At 53.7% G+C, this 17323-nt stretch overlaps 1 protein-coding gene across 4 annotated transcripts in view; it reads right to left on the bottom strand.

Moving 5' to 3' along the window:
• Nucleotides 1–6110: 6110 nt before the first annotated feature.
• LYSMD4 (LysM domain containing 4) overlaps nt 6111–17323 on the bottom strand; it is a 29119-nt gene continuing 17906 nt past the window's right edge. Inside the window, exons 3-5 of one of the 4 annotated variants that reach the window (XM_019477843.2) lie at nt 14601–14888; nt 8786–9208; nt 6111–6589 (exon numbers count right to left, since the gene is read on the bottom strand). In XM_019477843.2, the coding sequence (XP_019333388.1) occupies nt 6503–6589; nt 8786–9208; nt 14601–14888 (798 nt within the window). In that variant the 3' untranslated portion in view covers nt 6111–6502. Of the gene's footprint in view, nt 6590–8476; nt 9209–14600; nt 14889–15057; nt 15143–15568; nt 15653–17323 lie in introns of those variants that run through there. The other 3 variants (XM_014606137.3, XM_059714562.1, XM_019477841.2) reach the window with 3 other exon arrangements.

Below are 17323 nucleotides of genomic sequence, written 5' to 3'. Positions count from 1 at the left end.
TTGCACTAACTGACCCTTGGAGCCCTCCCCATTGCACTAACCTTTCTGAGCTTGCTCTTTTTCCTGGTGTTACTTTTCTGGTAGCTCAAGTTCAAGGCTGTGTGCTGGGCATTTCTGAATGCCATGGAGGACTCTGGCCTGCTCGTTGAGGCCTGACGGCTAAAAATATTCCCAGGGCAGCAACAGAGGCTTAAAAATCACATCTCTCGCATCCCAGCTGGCTCTTGCAAGTAACTAGTTCAAGGCTTGGAAAAGTTTTTAAAGCCTAGCAGTCTCACTGTGGTGAAGCAGGCCTGTCTGAACAGCTGTAGCTATAAGGAAGGCTGGGGCATCCTGGGAAAGGCAAGTAGTGCACACAAGAGGCACCCAGTATAGCATTGAACTAGTGATGCCCACTGGGCCTGTTGCACCAACCATGCCAACATCCAGCTCCTTAACAAGGTTTAAGTCCTGGGGCAGATTTTTAAGGCCTAGGTCAGCAACACTGGATTCCCTTTGGAAGGCCCAGAGGCAAGCTCCTTGCACTTGGCTATAGTGCTGTAGAAACAGTCCCCTACTGCTCTCTTTCTGGGATGCCCTGGCAGTGCACGCCAGGGCTCGGATGGCTCGTAAACACTGAAGAGCTACATCCTGGGGCAGCTTCTTTTTGTTTCTGCGTGTGGGTGCATTTGGGGAAACGTGAGCACTAGTTCAGGCTGTCTAGCAGTCACCCAGCCAAATACGGGGAGGGGGGCACCTACCTACTGTGTTGTGCTGGTGGTTGGTGATTTGTGCATAACTTACAGCACCAACACAGAGGAGCGAAGCACTCAGCTGATTGCTACTGTGATAGAGCCCTTTTGCCCGCGGTGCTTTGGCCAAGCGCATCTCTGATGTAACGTTTCAGGCCTGGATCTGAAATCACCCCGTGTGCCCTGCCTGCTGGGTGGCACTGAAGCTGCTATTCCCTCCTCCAAGCATGCTCAGTCCAGCAGGCTAGCAGCATTTCCACTGGATCTAGTTTCAAGGCATAGTAATTTAAAATGGGCAGCCATCAGTGTGGGGGGGCTGTACCTTCACAAATGATCAGGCTAAATAAAGAGTAGAGCAGGGGTGGGCAAAATGCGGCCCATGGGCCAGATGCAGTCTGCCAGCCCATTCTGTCCAGCCCGCAGGGCCCCTAAAAAATTTAGAAAATGAATATTTATCTGCCCCTGGCTGCCTGTCATGTGGCCCACGATGGCTTGCCAAAACTCAGTAAGTGACCCTCTGCCCAACATAATTGCCCGCCCCTGGAGTAGAGGCACCAGCGCGCTGCTTTGGGGAGGGGAGGGGGGACGGGAGGGGGAAACTGTCTGGTTCCTGGCTCCTCCGTGACGTTTTAGCCCTAGTCCTAGTGAAGGAGCCAGGATGGGGCCGGCAGGTAACGCAGCACCTATGTGGGTCCCACCTTCTCCAGCCACCTGCACGGAGCTCATGAGCACAAACCCGTGTGGTCTGCTCAGCCTCGGTTAGCACATGGGGTGGATGCAGCCCCTAGACAGGCTCAGTACTGAAAGCCTGTGGGATGGCTGGTGGGCAGGATATATTGCTATGCCTTTGGTGAATTCATGGTGCTACTTTCTTGTCCGCAGGTCGCTTGAGACCCTGTGAGACAGCAGGGCTCTGCATGGTCACGGCCAGGCTGCTGGCATGCCCCAGGACCAGCCTGTGCAGGTACATAAACACTTGCTTCAGCCACTGCAGTAGCTGCACTGGAGCTGTGCCCTACCGGGTTAGTGGCAGCTGGAGGTGGGGGTTTGGCTTGGAGGGCTATGGTGTTGGAAAACACCAAGTTAATGAGTGAGCGTGCTGGGGCTAAGCAGTCTGGGGACTTCCCAGGCAGACTTGGTTCAGTGCCCTGTCTGCAGCTTCAGGATCAGGCCAACAGCAAATGTCAGGCGCGTCTGATGGCTGCAGAGGTGCAGTGGCTGCTAAACAATATCATAGCGACTCATGGTTACTGTAAGAGCCATGATCCCAGCAGTGCAGCGTGTTGGCTGAGGCTTATGGACATGCTCTTCTTAATGACTGGGGACTATCAACGCCGCCTGCCTGCAAGAAATGCCCAGGACCGTCCCGACACTGTGCCTATTGCTGTTTAACTTGTGTACCAGCCAGCAAATGTGGGCAGCCGTGCTGCCTCGCCACAGCAGGCTGAGCCCATGCAAGGAGCAGGTTGCTGTCTCCAGCGCTGCACTGGAAAGCCCAGAAGCAACCAGGCTGCCTGCAGAGCTGGAGCCCAAGCCAGCAAATGTCACGCGCCTTTCCCAGCATAGCGCCCCAGGGTTAAAGCTGAGGCCTCCTCAGCTTGAACGGACGCTTGGGTTTGCTTTGTGCAAGAAGGCAGCAGCAACCAAGAGCCGAGGGCAGGCAGGGACGTGGCTGAACCACGGGGGCTGTAGCCTTCTCAGTCTCGGGCATCTCACCCATGGCCACTTGCAGCTGGTTCAGTCGCATCTTCAGACGAGAGGCTGGAGGGGCTTGGGCTTATGGATTTAACCATGCACATAGGTGGGCAATTGCAACCCAAAGCCATTTTGATGTAGGAGCAGCTTGTGTTAAGGCTTCAGTTTCCAGCTTAATTCTGGCTTTAGTCGTTTCTGTTTCAAAATGTGCTGTCACGCTGACGCTAACCTGGGATGACGTGGGCCTTTCTTCCCCTGGGAAGGCTGAGAAAAGCCCAGGCTTCAGGGCTTAAGCTGTCAGCAGCTGGGAATGAGGCAGAGACGTGTTTTTGCCTCTCCTGAAGGCTACTGACTTCTAGAGGAAGAGGAGGGATGGGTGAATTGGGGTGTTAGTGCCTGACAGCTGATGCTGGCACAGTGGGATGGCATTGTAGCTCAGTGATGCTCCCAGAAACCCAGAGGTGCCTCTGCTGAGGGGCATGCGATCTGGGCTCGGAAAGGCCTTTTTCCTCCCTCTCACAGAGCACGGAGGCGTCTGCCTTCCTCTGTGGCATGAAGGCTCCTTCCCTAGGCTCCTCTGAGCCTATAGTAGCTCATCTGCAGGCCTGTCGTGCTGGCAGCAGTGGACTGGCAGTGCCCTCGTCTCCGTGGCTTCCAGCTGTGGCGGGTTACGGGGTGTTCAGGGTACCGCTCCTTGTGACTGTGGGCGAGGGGTTGCAGTGGTGATTGTGGTGGGGTCCTTTGGTGAACGACCCCTGTGCCTGCAGGGCATGGGTGTGATGGCCTAGGAGGCTTCTTCCCATCCTAGGTTATTTTTGAGCCCAGGACCTGTGTCCTCACAGTTGGGGACTGGAAAGGGTTAGAGAGGCCTGGTACCTCCAGCACCACAAGACCAGCTTGGAGAAACGCTTGGTTGAGCTGGTTTAGACCAGTGGCAGCCAACCTCTCTGGCAGGCATGCCGCACATTAGTCCTGCCCCCTCCACACTGCCACCCCTGGTTTAGATGGACGTGAGCCTCCTCGAGTTGTGGGCTGGGGGGGCACTCGATGGCTCCTCAGGGCCCTGCCAGCCCTGTGTTTCTGTTTCTGATGTTATGGAAATGTTTGACACCAGACCGGCTGCAGCCCGGAGGCAACTTTGCCCATGCTGGGGGAACCGGTCTTGGCTGAAAGCAGGGCTCCTGCCAGCAGCAGCCCGCCTGCACGTGGTGACTTGCTGGGGTGTGTCGTGGCTGAAGTTAATGAAAGCGTAACAGGGAAGCAGCCTACGGCCCCTGGCCAGCAGGTAGGACCGTGAAGATGCACCCCTGCATGACTGATGACCATGGATCCTGGTTTTCTCTGATAAAAAAATCACAAATTCTCTGACCAAAAATCGCAAATTCTCTGATAAAACCCCCCAAATCCATTATTAAAATGAAAAGCTCTCTGCAGCCCCCTCTAGCCCTGCTGGTGCCCCTCACTGACCCCCAAAGCCATCCCAACCCTGCTGGTACCCCTCAGTGCCCCCACAACAGCCCCCTGCCCTACTCGTGCCTCTTACCCCCACCCACAGCCCCTGCCCCCCATGGCCCTGCCACAGGGGCCCCAGCTGCCAGGGCTATGGGGCCAGAGACCCAAGTCTGCAGGTCCCTGCCCCCAACAGCAGGCAGCTGCAGCAGAAGCAGCACGGAGCCGGCTCCCCCACTGCTGCTGCCTGCTCAGGAGGTGGTGGGGCTAGCTCTCCACAGTGTTGCTGGTGCCCCCCAGCTGTGACCCACAAGCCCCCAGTCCCTGCAAGCCCCACTTCACAGGCTCCAAGAGAAGAGTGAAGCTGTGGCTGACTGAGAGCCTCAGGCCCTGCCCTCCCCCCCCCCCCCCCCCGTCTGCCTCTGGGCAGGGCTGGGGGTTGTCTGCCCTGTTTGCAAACAGCTCTTGCAGGCTGGAGCTTGACCAGCTGTTTGCTAAAGCAGAGAATCCACAGGTTTCTCTGCTAAGAGGAGAAATCCACCTTTTCTCTGATAAAAAGGGGAACTCGGTGGTTTTCTCTGGTTTCCGTGGGAAACAGAAAACCAGAATCCCTGCTGATGACGCATCCTACATGCAGCTTGCAGTGCCTGCACGTCACAGGTGCTTTCCCCTTCAGCATCTGTGGAGGGGACATGAGAGATGATGTTCTGGTGAAGCAGAGCCAGGCATGACTTAAGTCCCAGAACTGGCTGACTGGGTGATGGGCCCAGCTCAGGATCCATGCTGAAAGGAAACAGAGCTGACAGGTAGGTCATTGCCTTTGATTGGGGGGGGGGGCTTTATCAAGGGTCCCAGACGCTTGTTTTTCCTGCTTGTAGCAGGAACAGCAGCTTCCCATGTAACAGCGATGGGCAGTGGATCAGCAGGGCACAGGAGAGGCCAGTGCTCCTGCGGAAGCGCAAGAGCCGCCCTTTGAGCAGCGAGCGCATGGCAATGACATCTGGAGGCGTTACTGCAGCTTCCTGCTGCCTCAGCTGTCCACCATCTACAGCTGCATCTTGCCTTTAACCCTTCGGGCAACGCTGCTACGCAACCGTGGCCGGATTCTGACTTTCCTTTGGCGTCAGCCTTGGTGACTGGGGTCCAGTTGCTTACACCAGAAAGGGGCAGGGGTAACTAAGGCCACGCATGCAGCTGTCACTGAAGATAGGGTTGAGCCTGAGGACCTGCCGTCTAGATGTTCACATCTGGGAGCTTTGTCCTTTGGTCCCCGGGGTTCCCACAGCTGCCAGGTTGGAGCGTCCCCTGCCTTAGAAATGGAGCTTATTTATGAGGAGTCACTGAGACCCCACAGAAAGCTCCTGGCTTAGGTCTCATAAATCTGGAAGTGCCTGAATCTGAAGTTATCTTCAGACTCCCTAGCAACAAACCTTTAAACCTGACCTACTTCAGCCACATCATGGTTCAAAACCAGGAATCCCTTTAGCTTTTGCCTGGGCCCTTGGAGCGCTTGTGCCCAAGTGACCCCTGCCCACAGCAGAGCCAAGGGAACTAGTGGCCCTTTCCCTCTCAGCCCAGGCACACGTGAGCCATTGGGCCAAGAGCACCCAGAGGTATGTGCTTCTGTAGCCTTGTGGTTATGGGCTCTCAGCTGCCCTAGCACTGGCTTGGGTTCGAGCCCAGGCTTGTCTGTATATTTTCTATAAGATGACCCTTGTCTTACGGAAACCCTCTGGTGCCAGGCACCAGAGTGGAGGCATCTATGGGATAAGCCTGGGGCTGGCACCCAGCTGTGGCAGAAGTGCTGCTGCCCAGAGGAGGGCCGTATGCTGCGTTTCAGCATCTCCTTAGCAGCTGAAGACAGCTTCCCTCCTCGGGCACCTGTCTGCCTCCAGGTGTTGCACAGGACACTGCACCTGGCTGCTGCGTATTCATGCAGTCAGGTACCGCAACACGAAGTGGGATCCTGCTGGGGAGCCAGCCCCATGCCTCCAAAGTGGGACACACGAGGCTTGTCCAGGCCTATGGACAGCAGCCTCAGTGCTTTGACAAGAACACGCATCATTGGCAGCTGCCAAGGGGGCATTTCTGTCCGATGCGAATGAGAGCCACGCTCCAGCTCCATAAATAGCCTCTGCAGGCTCTGGCTGAAATCTGCCATCCTTCCTTTTAAGGCAAGCTGCACTCTGGGATGTCACCAGCCGTTGCTGCCAGAGAAGGAGACTGTAGGCAGGGTAGTTCCCGTTGTGCTTTTATTGACTCATTCGCCATTCAGAAGTTTCACATCAACCCTCAGAGAACAAAAGGGACAGAGTTTCCTTCACAGAAGAAAATACATTTGTATTTAAAATAGACACAGCTGCCTTATGAAACCTGAGGATTTTGGCACCTTTTAAAAACAACAGAGGTTTCTCCCCTGGCTCCTGCCCAGAGCTTCCTCCTCGCTGCAAAAGAGCCCCGTGTCCAAACCATGTCCCAATCCTGCCCTGGTCAGTCCAGCCCTCGGGGCAGCACTCAGGCACCACAGCTGGCAGCTCCCCTGGCCGTGGACACCACTTCTTCAGCTTCCGGGCTGCTGCAAACACCAGTGCTGTCCGTGTGCGTCCTCAGGCCGGGAAGAGGCTGCATCAGCAATAACGTATCTCAAAACAGCAATATTGAGTGTCATGATCCTTTATGTCATCCCAGCACCCTGGACCGGGATATTCGCCGACCTTGCAAGGAAAAGGAAAAAGAAAACAGATGCCCACCGCATTCAGCCTACATGAAACAATGTCGCCGTGCACTCGGTACGGCACCAACCAACACGGCTGCAGCGCAAGTTGGGGCTCTCCGTGGCATTTCCTTCGCCCAGCGCAGACGCGGACGGTTTTCTGTAGCGGCAGTGCCCTCTAGTGGAGGTGAGGAGCAGGAACTGCCTTCGTGCTACAGAAGCGTTTCAAGGTTGCTTTTCCCTGACTTCCCATTTCCTCCACTCCCTAATACTGGCACCTCCGAAAGATGCTAACGACCTGCTCCCATCACTATTAGAGGACAAACCTGGCTATTTCATGTCAAGGCTGTATGCACCGCTCACCAACAAGCTGCTTGTTAACCTTGATTCTACAGCAAACACCGAATTCCAGAGCCACACCCGACAAAAAAAATGAAGTCACCTACTGCCTATGCTCACGGGGCCCTTGGCTTGCTGCAAGCCATAACTACAGCCTCCAGGAAGAAAAAAAATCAGGCTAGCCAACACATAAAGCACAGTGGGAGCACCATGGGAACTGGTGTCCGGGCACTGGGGAGGTTCGAGCTCCTTCGTGTTTGCTCTGTGCTGAAAGAGCTGATGTTTAGGCAGCACACTGTAGGTTTCTATTTTGTACAGTCGTCCCTTGGAGTAGTCTACGTTGGAGGACTGCAAAAATGTGACCTTAGTGTTCAGCCAGGAGGTGGCATAACTGTTTGGGCAGTTCTCCTTCCGCTGAAATGGACTTTGAGGAAGATTTTACTGCCGGTTCCAAACCCCAAGCACACAGTGTGAACCAGGCTTGGAAAAAACCATATGGTAAACCCTAACAGACTCGGATGTATCAAGAGCCTGATTAGCATCTTTCAAGACCTGGCGCCTTGCTCAGGCACCAAGAACACCTATGAGGATCTGCAGTTCAAACAAACTGTTCACAGTACTGTGCCGAGACTCCTGGCAGCCCCCAGTGAACTTTTAGTATCAGGCCCCCCACGTTGCCAGAGATAACGATAATAATACAATCGGACAACGGAAAAAAAAATTACCATTTTCAGGCCCCCTTACTGCTTGGGCCCTGGATAGCCACCTGGTTCACCCATGCCTGTGTCCAGCTCTGACTCTTAGTGTTGTAAGCCCTCACCCATGGGAAGGAGTTCAGCTCTTTCTGGGGTTTCCTGATATCACAGGGCTAGTTTGCCCTGCCTTTTTACCACTTCATAAAGGGGAGATCAACTTGCTGAGACCTGAATTCCTAATTCACAGGCTGACAAACTCAGCACAGGCTGACAAACCTAAGTGTCTCAGACACCCCCCTGGGCACTGAAAATGTGGTGAACTTCCCACCACGAGGCAAGCCTGAGAAACCTACTGCAGCAGTGAGCTCTCCAACTGAAGATAGTGGTGTGCAGGCCTCCTGCAGTCTAGGCGTTTCCATGAAAGAGCAAGGCTTTGTACGTGGCAGAGGCCTCAATCGTTCTAGATAAATTTAGCTTGATTTGGTCACTGGCAGAGTAAACTCTTACGGAGGCACAAGCCTACACAGTGAGGTCAGACGGCAGTGTAGTGCAGCCACTCGAGCTATAAGCTCACAGTTAGGGTAAAGATACCAGGGTGACTCTGTTCCAGCAAGAGAAAAAGCATTTTCACTCCAGCCCCCAACCCCTGTCCACATAAAATGTCTCTTGCCCGATTGACTTTTCTCTCAATAACACTAAATAGCTGAGCGCCTGCAGAGCCAGTGCTTGGCTGGTTCAGATTCCTAGACAAGGCCACTCCTGAGGGATACTTGAACCAACCAAAAAAGAGCAGGTTGCTCCACTATACTTTCCCTTGGCAGAGCTTATGAACATAAAGCCAGCTGGCTGTTGAACTCCGTTAGCCACGAAGCATCTTTATTCTTCCATAAAAACACAGCAGCCGCAGCCCACCAGTCACCTACGATTGACTTAAATTAGCCCCCTGAAACTGGTGAGGACAGAGTCACTGGTTTATGGGCATGCATGTTGGGAAGGGAGACAGTGCTGGGCTGTCTCCCCGATTTGGGGAGCTTCTCTGCAGGTAAGTGTAGTGACAATTCCCCCCCGGTTCTGTGAGCCGAGAGGTTTGAGGCAAACGTTGTGTTTGAGGCATGGGCTGCCGCCGTGGTCTCTTGTGTTTTAAAATAGACAATATAAAATACCGGCAGGACGATTCCTATCAGGAGCATGATGAAAACCGCATTCCACCACTGGATTCCACAGTCTGCCCCTGTACTGGCCTCTTTCGGTCTTCCAGAGCCGACAGGTAGCCAGTTTGGTGCCTCAACGCAGTCTACGTTTATACTGACTTCCGACTGCACCACATCCTGAATACTCTTGTCGATCTCTTTAAAGTAGTCAGTCAGGTGCCCGGATTCAACAAAGCTGCTGCTCGAGGCTGCCTCCTCAGGCCCCGGTGGATCAACGAGGGTCAGGGCGGCCTGGGCACGTTCACTCTGAGGAGCTTTTAATTCTTTGCTGGTCTCGGTTAACACCCCATGGGTCTTTACAGGGATCTTGATGGACTTCAGAGCGTACAAGTCCTGCTCCCGGATGAAGTTGTTGATGCGCTTGATATCTGCAACCTACGGAAACCAGAAAGGACAGACACATTAGGCTGAGCTCTTGTGATCCTTTAGGATTGCCGACATGAAAACAAACCGCAGCACACGCGGCGCACGTCCGTACGGTGGGAGCAAACATGGGGCCTCATCAAGCACATATTCTTGTAGCCTTTCCAGCCAGCAGTCAGAAGTGTGACAGGTTCCTAAAGAAATGCTGCGTGTGCCTTATTGCCTTTTCCTTCCCATCTCTGTGGTTTCTACTGTCCGCCACCGCTGTTCTTGCCTTAGCTTTGTTGGGGAAAGCTGTGGTGGTGAGGACTTTTTAAAGTCACTTCCACGCCCCCCGCACTCTGTGAATAAAGTACCTTTAGCTCTTTTGGGTAAGCAGACAATCGGTGCGTGAACAAACAAAACTACCCTGCTCCACGTGAAGCGTGTGCTGCCTTTGCCTTGTCTCCTGGAGTAGCACTAGTCCTGCCCGGAGAGGAATTTTGTAGCCAAAACCCAAACCTGCTCTGGCCCTGCTCGTTCCAGGCTCAGACGCACCATGTTCTGGCCCCCACGCCGCTTCCTGCTGCAGACTACCAGATCTCGGCGGGCTGAAAAGTCTAGCAGAAACCAGACTCATTTCATAACTAGCCTCATCGAGGGGGGAACTGCGGGCTCTGCGGGTGACACGTCTTCACCACATGCAACTCTCGTGTCAAGAACACGGCTACTTCCGAGAGAAGCGTGGGACTTCCGCACTTCGTCACATCTCTTATGAAACTAACTGTCCGGTTTGAAGGCAAGGAGGATTCAAACGCTAGCCTGCAAGGACTCCCAGCAGTGTAAAGGCAGGTAGCCCCACTCTGCTCTCACTGCACACAAATCTTTTGGCTCTGGTTTCTGACCAGCTTTAAGAGGACTGGGGATAGAAAGGCAATCAGCTCAGGGAGTGTCCCCTGGAGAGCCTGTGCCCACCCTGCAGAGGCTTTTTTCCTGGATTACCTATGGGGAAAAACAGCTCCTTGCTAAAGGCTGAGTTCGGCTGTAAGCTCTTGGCATCAGAACATCTTTCCAACCTGAGTCTGTACAGCACCCAGCACAAGGGGGTCCTGGCCCATGGCTGGGTTGCTTAATACTTTGAGAGTACAAATACTTAATCATTTGAGGAAGAAAATGACAACCCAGGACCACACAGATAATGGTGCAAGGACAAGATACAGAGTGAGATGAGTTGGATGGAGAGAAACAAATCACTTTGGAAATTTCATAGATTTCATAGACATTAGGGGTGGAAGGGACCTCGGAAGATCACTGAGTCCAGCCCCCTGCCCCGAGGGGCACAAAGTCAGCTGGGGTCATAGGATCCCAGCAAGATAAACATCCAATTTTCTCTTGAAGGTGTTCAGTGTAGGCGCTTGAACCACCTCTGGTGGCAGGCTATTCCAGACCTTGGGGGCTTGGGCAGTAAAGAAGTTCTTCCTTATGTCCAGCCTGAAACGGTCTTGCAGAAGTTTATAACCGTTCAACCTCGTCATCCCTTGGGGCGTTCTGGTGAACACTATGGAAATCCCAGCTGGAAAAAAAAAGGGATTACCTCTCCTGCAACCACATGGCCTTCTTGTTCACACTGAACTGACTGCCCACTGCCTTTTGCTCCCCATCATGTCTCTGCCCCGTTAGCTTCTTGTGGCAGGGAAAACAGCCCACCATATCTGTACAGTGCCCAGCCCAACAGGGACTCTTGCTGACTGGGGGCTTCTAGACACCGCCAGAACCTGAACAACATTGGCCTAGATGGGGAATCTGCAGCTCCAGCGCTACCGCCAGAGTATCCGACACTGCTAGTTTTTTCTCGTGGCTAATATCCATCCGGGAAACAAACAATGAATGACTGGATCTTTTTGTCAGAGACAGTGTTAGTGCCCCTGGACCCACTGGGGAGAGATGAAAGGACAATGCTGTAAGCAAATGTAGCACTCAACTTTTCAAAGCTGGAAACCCACATGTGGGCCCTGTTCTGGGTTTTCAACTGGCAACAGAAGGGGAGGGCAGAAGGTAAATTCTCCAAACGAGGTGCCAGGGAGTCCGAGTTATCTCGGAGACACGCAGCGCAGGGCACACACCATCAGGGCTCCAGGCAAAACCCGAAGGCAGCACATCCAACTGAGCCACTGCAGAAACCCCCCAGCAGAAACACAGCGCCAGACAGACACTGCTGTTTCCAGGGACAGACATTCAAAAAGCCTGAGTCTGAACTGATTCAAACTTTGCAGCAAGGAGTCGGGGACAGAAGTTCCATGAATCGATTCGACCCAAATCAGTTAAGTCTGATACAACATTCAACCAGGTTTATCTTAAACCAGTTTCGGACATTTTGAAACTGGTTTATATGCACTGAACTTATTTAAACCAGTTTCTGATGACTCAGGCAGGTTTATGTGTAACTTCTGTCCCTAGGGGTTAGTCTTCATTGTGCTCATTTCATGCTGATAAGCTCCATTTACTATAGGAAGTGGGGATATTTCTTTGGGGAGCTTGAAAGAGGCCAAACTTCTTTCTTCCAGAATGAATTGCAGCGGCACGGCCAGCTCAGTGCACTGACTTGGTTTAAACAAAGAGCTTGCAAACAGCTCCAGCAGAAACTCAAACAGCTTTGTCGCTGCAGCTGATGATCAATGGCCACCTGAAGAGTTTCTCTTTCCTGGCCAGCCCTGGAGATCTCAGCCAGCCGGCAGCACAGGTAAAGTGGCAGATGGCCACAGAAAGCCAGGCAGTTTTAAATGCTGGGAATCTGGGAGGCACTAGAAATTTAATCCTAGTGCCAGCCTCCCAGGGCATTTATACAAGTGCTCCGGGAATGGGGGTGGGCTTTAATTAATTAGAGTGGCTCTGAGGGGTGCTCTAATTAAAGCATCCAGAGTGTCAAGTGTATCAGCGTCCCCACGCTGAAAAATGGCAGCAGAGGCACTTTAACTAAAGCTTGTTGAACGAGCTTTAGTTAAAACACCGCCCCATTTTTCAGCATGGGAGCACTGATACACGTGACGCTGGAGTCTGCTGGACTGCAGTAATTACCACGCTCCAGCAGACTCGATTAATCAAGTCTGCTCGAATGCGCTGTAATTACATTTTCATTCCATCCAGGAAGAGCACACACCAACTGCTGAAACTTCCTCAGCCTGACGAAGGGTTTTTGAACCCGAAAACTTGCTTAATAACTTTTCTCCAACTATTTGGTTTGGTCTAATAAAAGATATCAAATTCACCCAAGGAACCTTGTCTGTAATTACAACACATCCAAGCAGCCTTGCTGCACGTGTATAGCCCTCCCTGTGACTGATACGCAGGCGATGAGAAGGGGTTTAAGAAAATCAAGTCGTACAGCCAGGGGCAGTCCATCCACTGGCTGCAATGGAGAGTGGATCAGCCCTTTTAGCAGAACTCCAGGAACCAGACCTGCTGCATTAGTGTTTCCCTGTGCGTGAAGAGGCCCAGAGTTCACCAGCAATAAGGTTTTCATTCCAACACGAAGAGGCAAATCTCCCCGGGCAGCACAAACCTTACGCAAACCACCCAAACCTTGCAAGCTCAGGCAGCACAGAGGGAAGCTGCCTATGGGAATAGCGCGCGAGTGCAGACCTGTAGCAGCTCTTCTGGCTGCAATGAGTTCTCTCTGTCCCAGCTAACAGCGAAGCCAAAAAGCAAAGGAACACCAAAAAAAACCAAGACAGAGTAAAAGATCCACTTCTTATAAAGGAGGACACCTCAAACATCACTCTCAAAGTGTCTTACACAAGGAGAAACACTTATCGCCTTCCTTTAAAAGCAGGAGATAAAAATCCTCTAATGAAATCAAGGGCAATGTTCTCATCATGTTACATTCATGTTACAAGCTACATTCCTTACTCTGAGATACCGCCCATCTCATGCCCCAGCTCATCATTTCTTGCCTAGTCCTTCAGCTCACTCCCAGGAGTTACCTCCTGCACATCACTGGGACAAAATACCAGCAGATCCATACTGGACTGAATGCTAGGGACCACTGCCGTTCAAACACACACCTCTGCTCCAGTCCAAAGAGCTCAGACATTCTTCCTGAAGCTAGTCCTGCAGAGCACCGTCTTCTCTTCCGAATGCGAGATGTAAAACAGTATAAGAGAAGGATGGACAAAGTCCCTCCAGAATTTGAATGACTTCCTTGTGAGGAATTTACTCCAGTTTTTGCTCACGGTGATTTGTCTTAGTGTAAGAAACACTGCTTTAGAACTGCTGACACTTGAGAAACTACTTTATATTTACTAGCAGATAATGTGCGATACCAGCTGCTACTGCCTGTTCTGGTCAAAGTCTATTCAAGCACTATTTGTCTTTGGACCTGGAGAAGTGCAAAGCGCATTGGCAGGACATAAAAACTTTTGATAGTTTTGCACCTTTATATCACGGACTGTTTGAAATTGCAGTCCTGCGTTCGGATCCAAAACGTTTAGCCCTGCTCAGCCGTTACAGCAGGGCACTACTGAAATACTGCTCAGACAGTTCTACGACCTGCCAGCTCCCCTTCTTCTGAAATCCTTCTGCAGGTCAGTGTGAATACCAGCACATACCACCATCATACCGATGGTGTGCATTTACAATTAAGTGCTCCTGGGGCTACTTTTGCTATTAGTAAAGGAGGCAGCTGTGAGACGAGCATGGTTGAAGGGCTGAGACTCGCAGCGTGAGCGAGGAGAAGCAGAGACAGCTATGAAGTTCCTGTCTGCCCTGCCGACAGCTGGAACGCACGCGTTTCAGGGGCAGCAGGAAGCCGAAATAAAACCTCTGTCCTTAATGATCTTGACTCTCACTCCCTCCAAATACCTCCTTTAAACCTGCTCCTTTTGATACCTGTAAATTCTGGTCCTTCAAACAGAGCATCCTGAGGAGAGAAACCCTTCGATATCGCTGCCCTCTGACCAGGCAGCACGAATCCATCCGATTGCTTAACAGCCAGCCCGCTCTTGTAGGGCAGGGCACTCCCAGCCTATCCTCTACACAGATACGGCCCTCGCTCATAAAATAATCGCTGGGTGGAAGCTACGTGAGCGCGCCACGCGGTTCAGTCACACGTCGCACAGGAATCCAGGTCACGGAGGGCGTAGAGATGCCCACAACCGATCATTATTAGTATTTATGCGTTATAATACGAGTTAAAGGACTCACCGGGCACCCTGCTTAGCTTGGTTTTTATCAAGGCGCCAATCATTCAGCGCATACGTACGCACACAGAGGCAGCTGCCTTTCCACGCCACCAGATTTCTCTCTGGAATAAGAGACGCGGAGGTATCTGGTGCAGTCACAGGTGGTTACAGAAACCCCCGTGAAACTACAGACTAAAGAAAATTAAAAATTACAGCAGCTGCATCCGCCGCGGGAGCCCGGCTCTTACTTTACAGCCGTACTGCAGAGCGAGCTTGTTAAGGCTGTCGCCCGCCGTGATCTCTCGTTCCAGCAGCACCACGTCCCCGACCTTCTCCCGGGAAGCCGCGCGTCTCTGCTGCTCCTTGCCCCTCGGGCGTAGCTCCACGACGTCAAACTCTTCCTCCGATGACTCATCCGAGTCCCACCGGCCATCTGGAAACACATAGACGTGGCTGCTCGGGTAGTTACGGACGGTCACGGGAGCCTGAAAGGATCTGGTCGGCCCCTCGTTCAGCCTCATGATGTATCCCAGCTCCTGCAACGGAAAGCAGAGACGCGTCAGGGGCCTGGGAGACACGGGGAGGGGGGGCAGAGCCCCCCAAACCAGATCCCACCCCCCGGAATCAGTGTGCCCCCAAATCCATGTGGCCTCCTGATCCCATTCCCCCCCCCACTCCCGCCTCGTTCCCCCGCCCCGCCCCCACCTCTCAGGCCCCGCCCCCACTTGTCGCGGGTCGGGCTTATCCCGGGACAACGGCTCAGGCCAAAGGGCGGGGGGCACAGAGCGGCCCTCAGGGGGCGCTACCACCTGCCCCGCGGGGGGGGGAAGGGGGCAAGACCACAGGGTCCGGGAGGGGGGGGGGGCTCACTGTCCCACCTCAGGCTTGGGTTCGCCCCCAGCAGGGCCACTCCCCCACCCCGGGGGGGCAGGAATGGGTCCGTCCAGCTCGCCCCCCCCCCGGCAGGAATGGGCTCGTCCAGTTCGCCCCCCTTCGCCCCGGCGGGGCAGGAATGGGCTCGTCCAGCTCGCCCCCCCCCCGGCAGGAATGGGCTCATCCAACTCGCCCACCCTCGCGGGGCAGGAATAGGCTCGTCCAGCTCGCCCCCCTCACATCACCCCACAGGAAAGGAATGGGCTCGTCCACCTCGCCCCCCCCACCCCTCAAGAAAGGAATGGGCCCGTCCAGCTCGACCCCCCCCGCACTCTTCACTAACCCTCCGCTCCTCCGCGGACCGTCCAGCCGCCGCCTTCGCACTCGAACCTACTGTTCTCCACTTCCCCGTGGTGATTGGCCGGGCTCCCCGCTGAAGGCGGGAAGAGGACGCCACACGACCAATAGACCGGGAGGGGAGGCGGGGCCTGGGTGTCAAGTTCGGTTGAGCGCCCAGCGCTGGAACGTGTCAAGAGGCCGGGACTACATTTAAAGGGCCAGTGTCACCCCCCCCCCCCCCCGGCGCCCCACTCCACGGGCAGGAGCTCGCCCCCCCCCCCCCCCCCCGGGACAGGCTGGAGGGGGTCCCGAGTCCCATCTGCAACCTGACTTCGCGGCTTGAGTCTGCCACTGTGGGCAGCCACGGCCCTGCTCTGCCTCAGTAGTCTCGTCTGTAAAATGGGGACACTGATTTTTTTTTTTCTTTTTGCTTTTGTGTTTGTGAGCACCGCTGTTGACACACACGCCACAGAGCTAGGCACTACCAGCACTCGCCATCCCAGGTGTGGAAACGAGTCAGGAGCCCTGATTTTCAACCCCTGCCTCTGATTCCTAGACCATTATGCCCTTTGGAGGCAAACACTTGGTTCGAGTTCACTTAGAGCAGTGGTTCTCAACCTTTTTTGTACCGGGACCCCTTTGTAGATGCGGATGGCCAGTCCCAACCCAGTGCCCCCCACTCCCAACCTGCTGCCCCCTGTGCCCAGACGCAGCTCCCAGGGTGCGGGGCAGGCGGTGGGTGCATGGGGCATAGCAGAGCTGCAGCCTGCAAGGAAAAAGCCACAGTTTCCCACGATTTTTTCCTTTAAAGGAGCATCTATTTTTAAGATTTGTTTGCGACCCTTTCATATATTCTTGCCACCCACCTTTGGGTCGTGACCCATGGGTTGAGAAACGTTGACTTGGAGGCTCTGGAGAAGCTTTGGGATGGGCTCAGAGGCCACCAACAAGGACTTACATCTTCAGTGCGTGACCCAGGGCACTAAACCAGGGCCCAGTAATGACAGAAGTAGATCCGCGACGCCCTGTAAGGAATCGGCTTGGTGCTAGCTCTCTCTTTGTGCCGCAGCCTAGCCCTTGAGTTCAGCTGAGATGCCCAGCCAAGAGCTGTACATTTTGGAGCGTCCTGTAGCGAATACTTGAGCTTGGAATTTACCCTCCAGGCCAAAGAAACTGGCATTTAGATGTCTACCGACCCTAACATCTATGAATCTATGAAAGGCCAAACGTGTATTTTCAGTCCTTAATGAAAGACACAGGAAAGAACGAAAGTCAAGTTACCACGCGAGACAGAGACTGCGCGGTGCACATTCTGCAAGAGTCTGCACCAAAATGGGCACAAAAGTGGCCAAATGGGTAGATTTAAAGGGGCAACAGACACAAAGGCAGCGGTGCGTGAGCCCTCTCTGACGTGAACGGCGCAGACCGCCCCGGCTGCCAGCCAGTTTCATGCACATGTTTGCCTTCTTGATTACAACACGGGCTTTCTGTCACAGCCACAGATGTTCGAGTGGATCGCCCGTCTCGGGGTTATTTCACTCGTAGTGTTGGATTCTGGAGCCCGGGGTGTTGAATGGTTATCCTTCCTCTGGCTCCTCCGTCTGCTCCAGAACTGGAATGAACAGGTATGGCCACAGGAGATGAGGGCTGAGCACTGGCAGCTGCAGCCCCCAGATGCCAAGATCTTGTTCCAGCAGTACCACCTCCCCCTCCTTCTCCCTCCCTGCTTTTAATTAGCTCCAAATGCAGCCTGTTGATT

The sequence above is a fragment of the Alligator mississippiensis genome, chromosome 11 (genome assembly GCF_030867095.1).
Source record: "Alligator mississippiensis isolate rAllMis1 chromosome 11, rAllMis1, whole genome shotgun sequence".
Classification (NCBI taxonomy): Eukaryota; Metazoa; Chordata; order Crocodylia; family Alligatoridae; genus Alligator; species Alligator mississippiensis.
The sequence above is the reverse complement of the archived record's forward strand: the minus strand, read 5'-3'. Positions and strand labels throughout refer to the sequence as shown.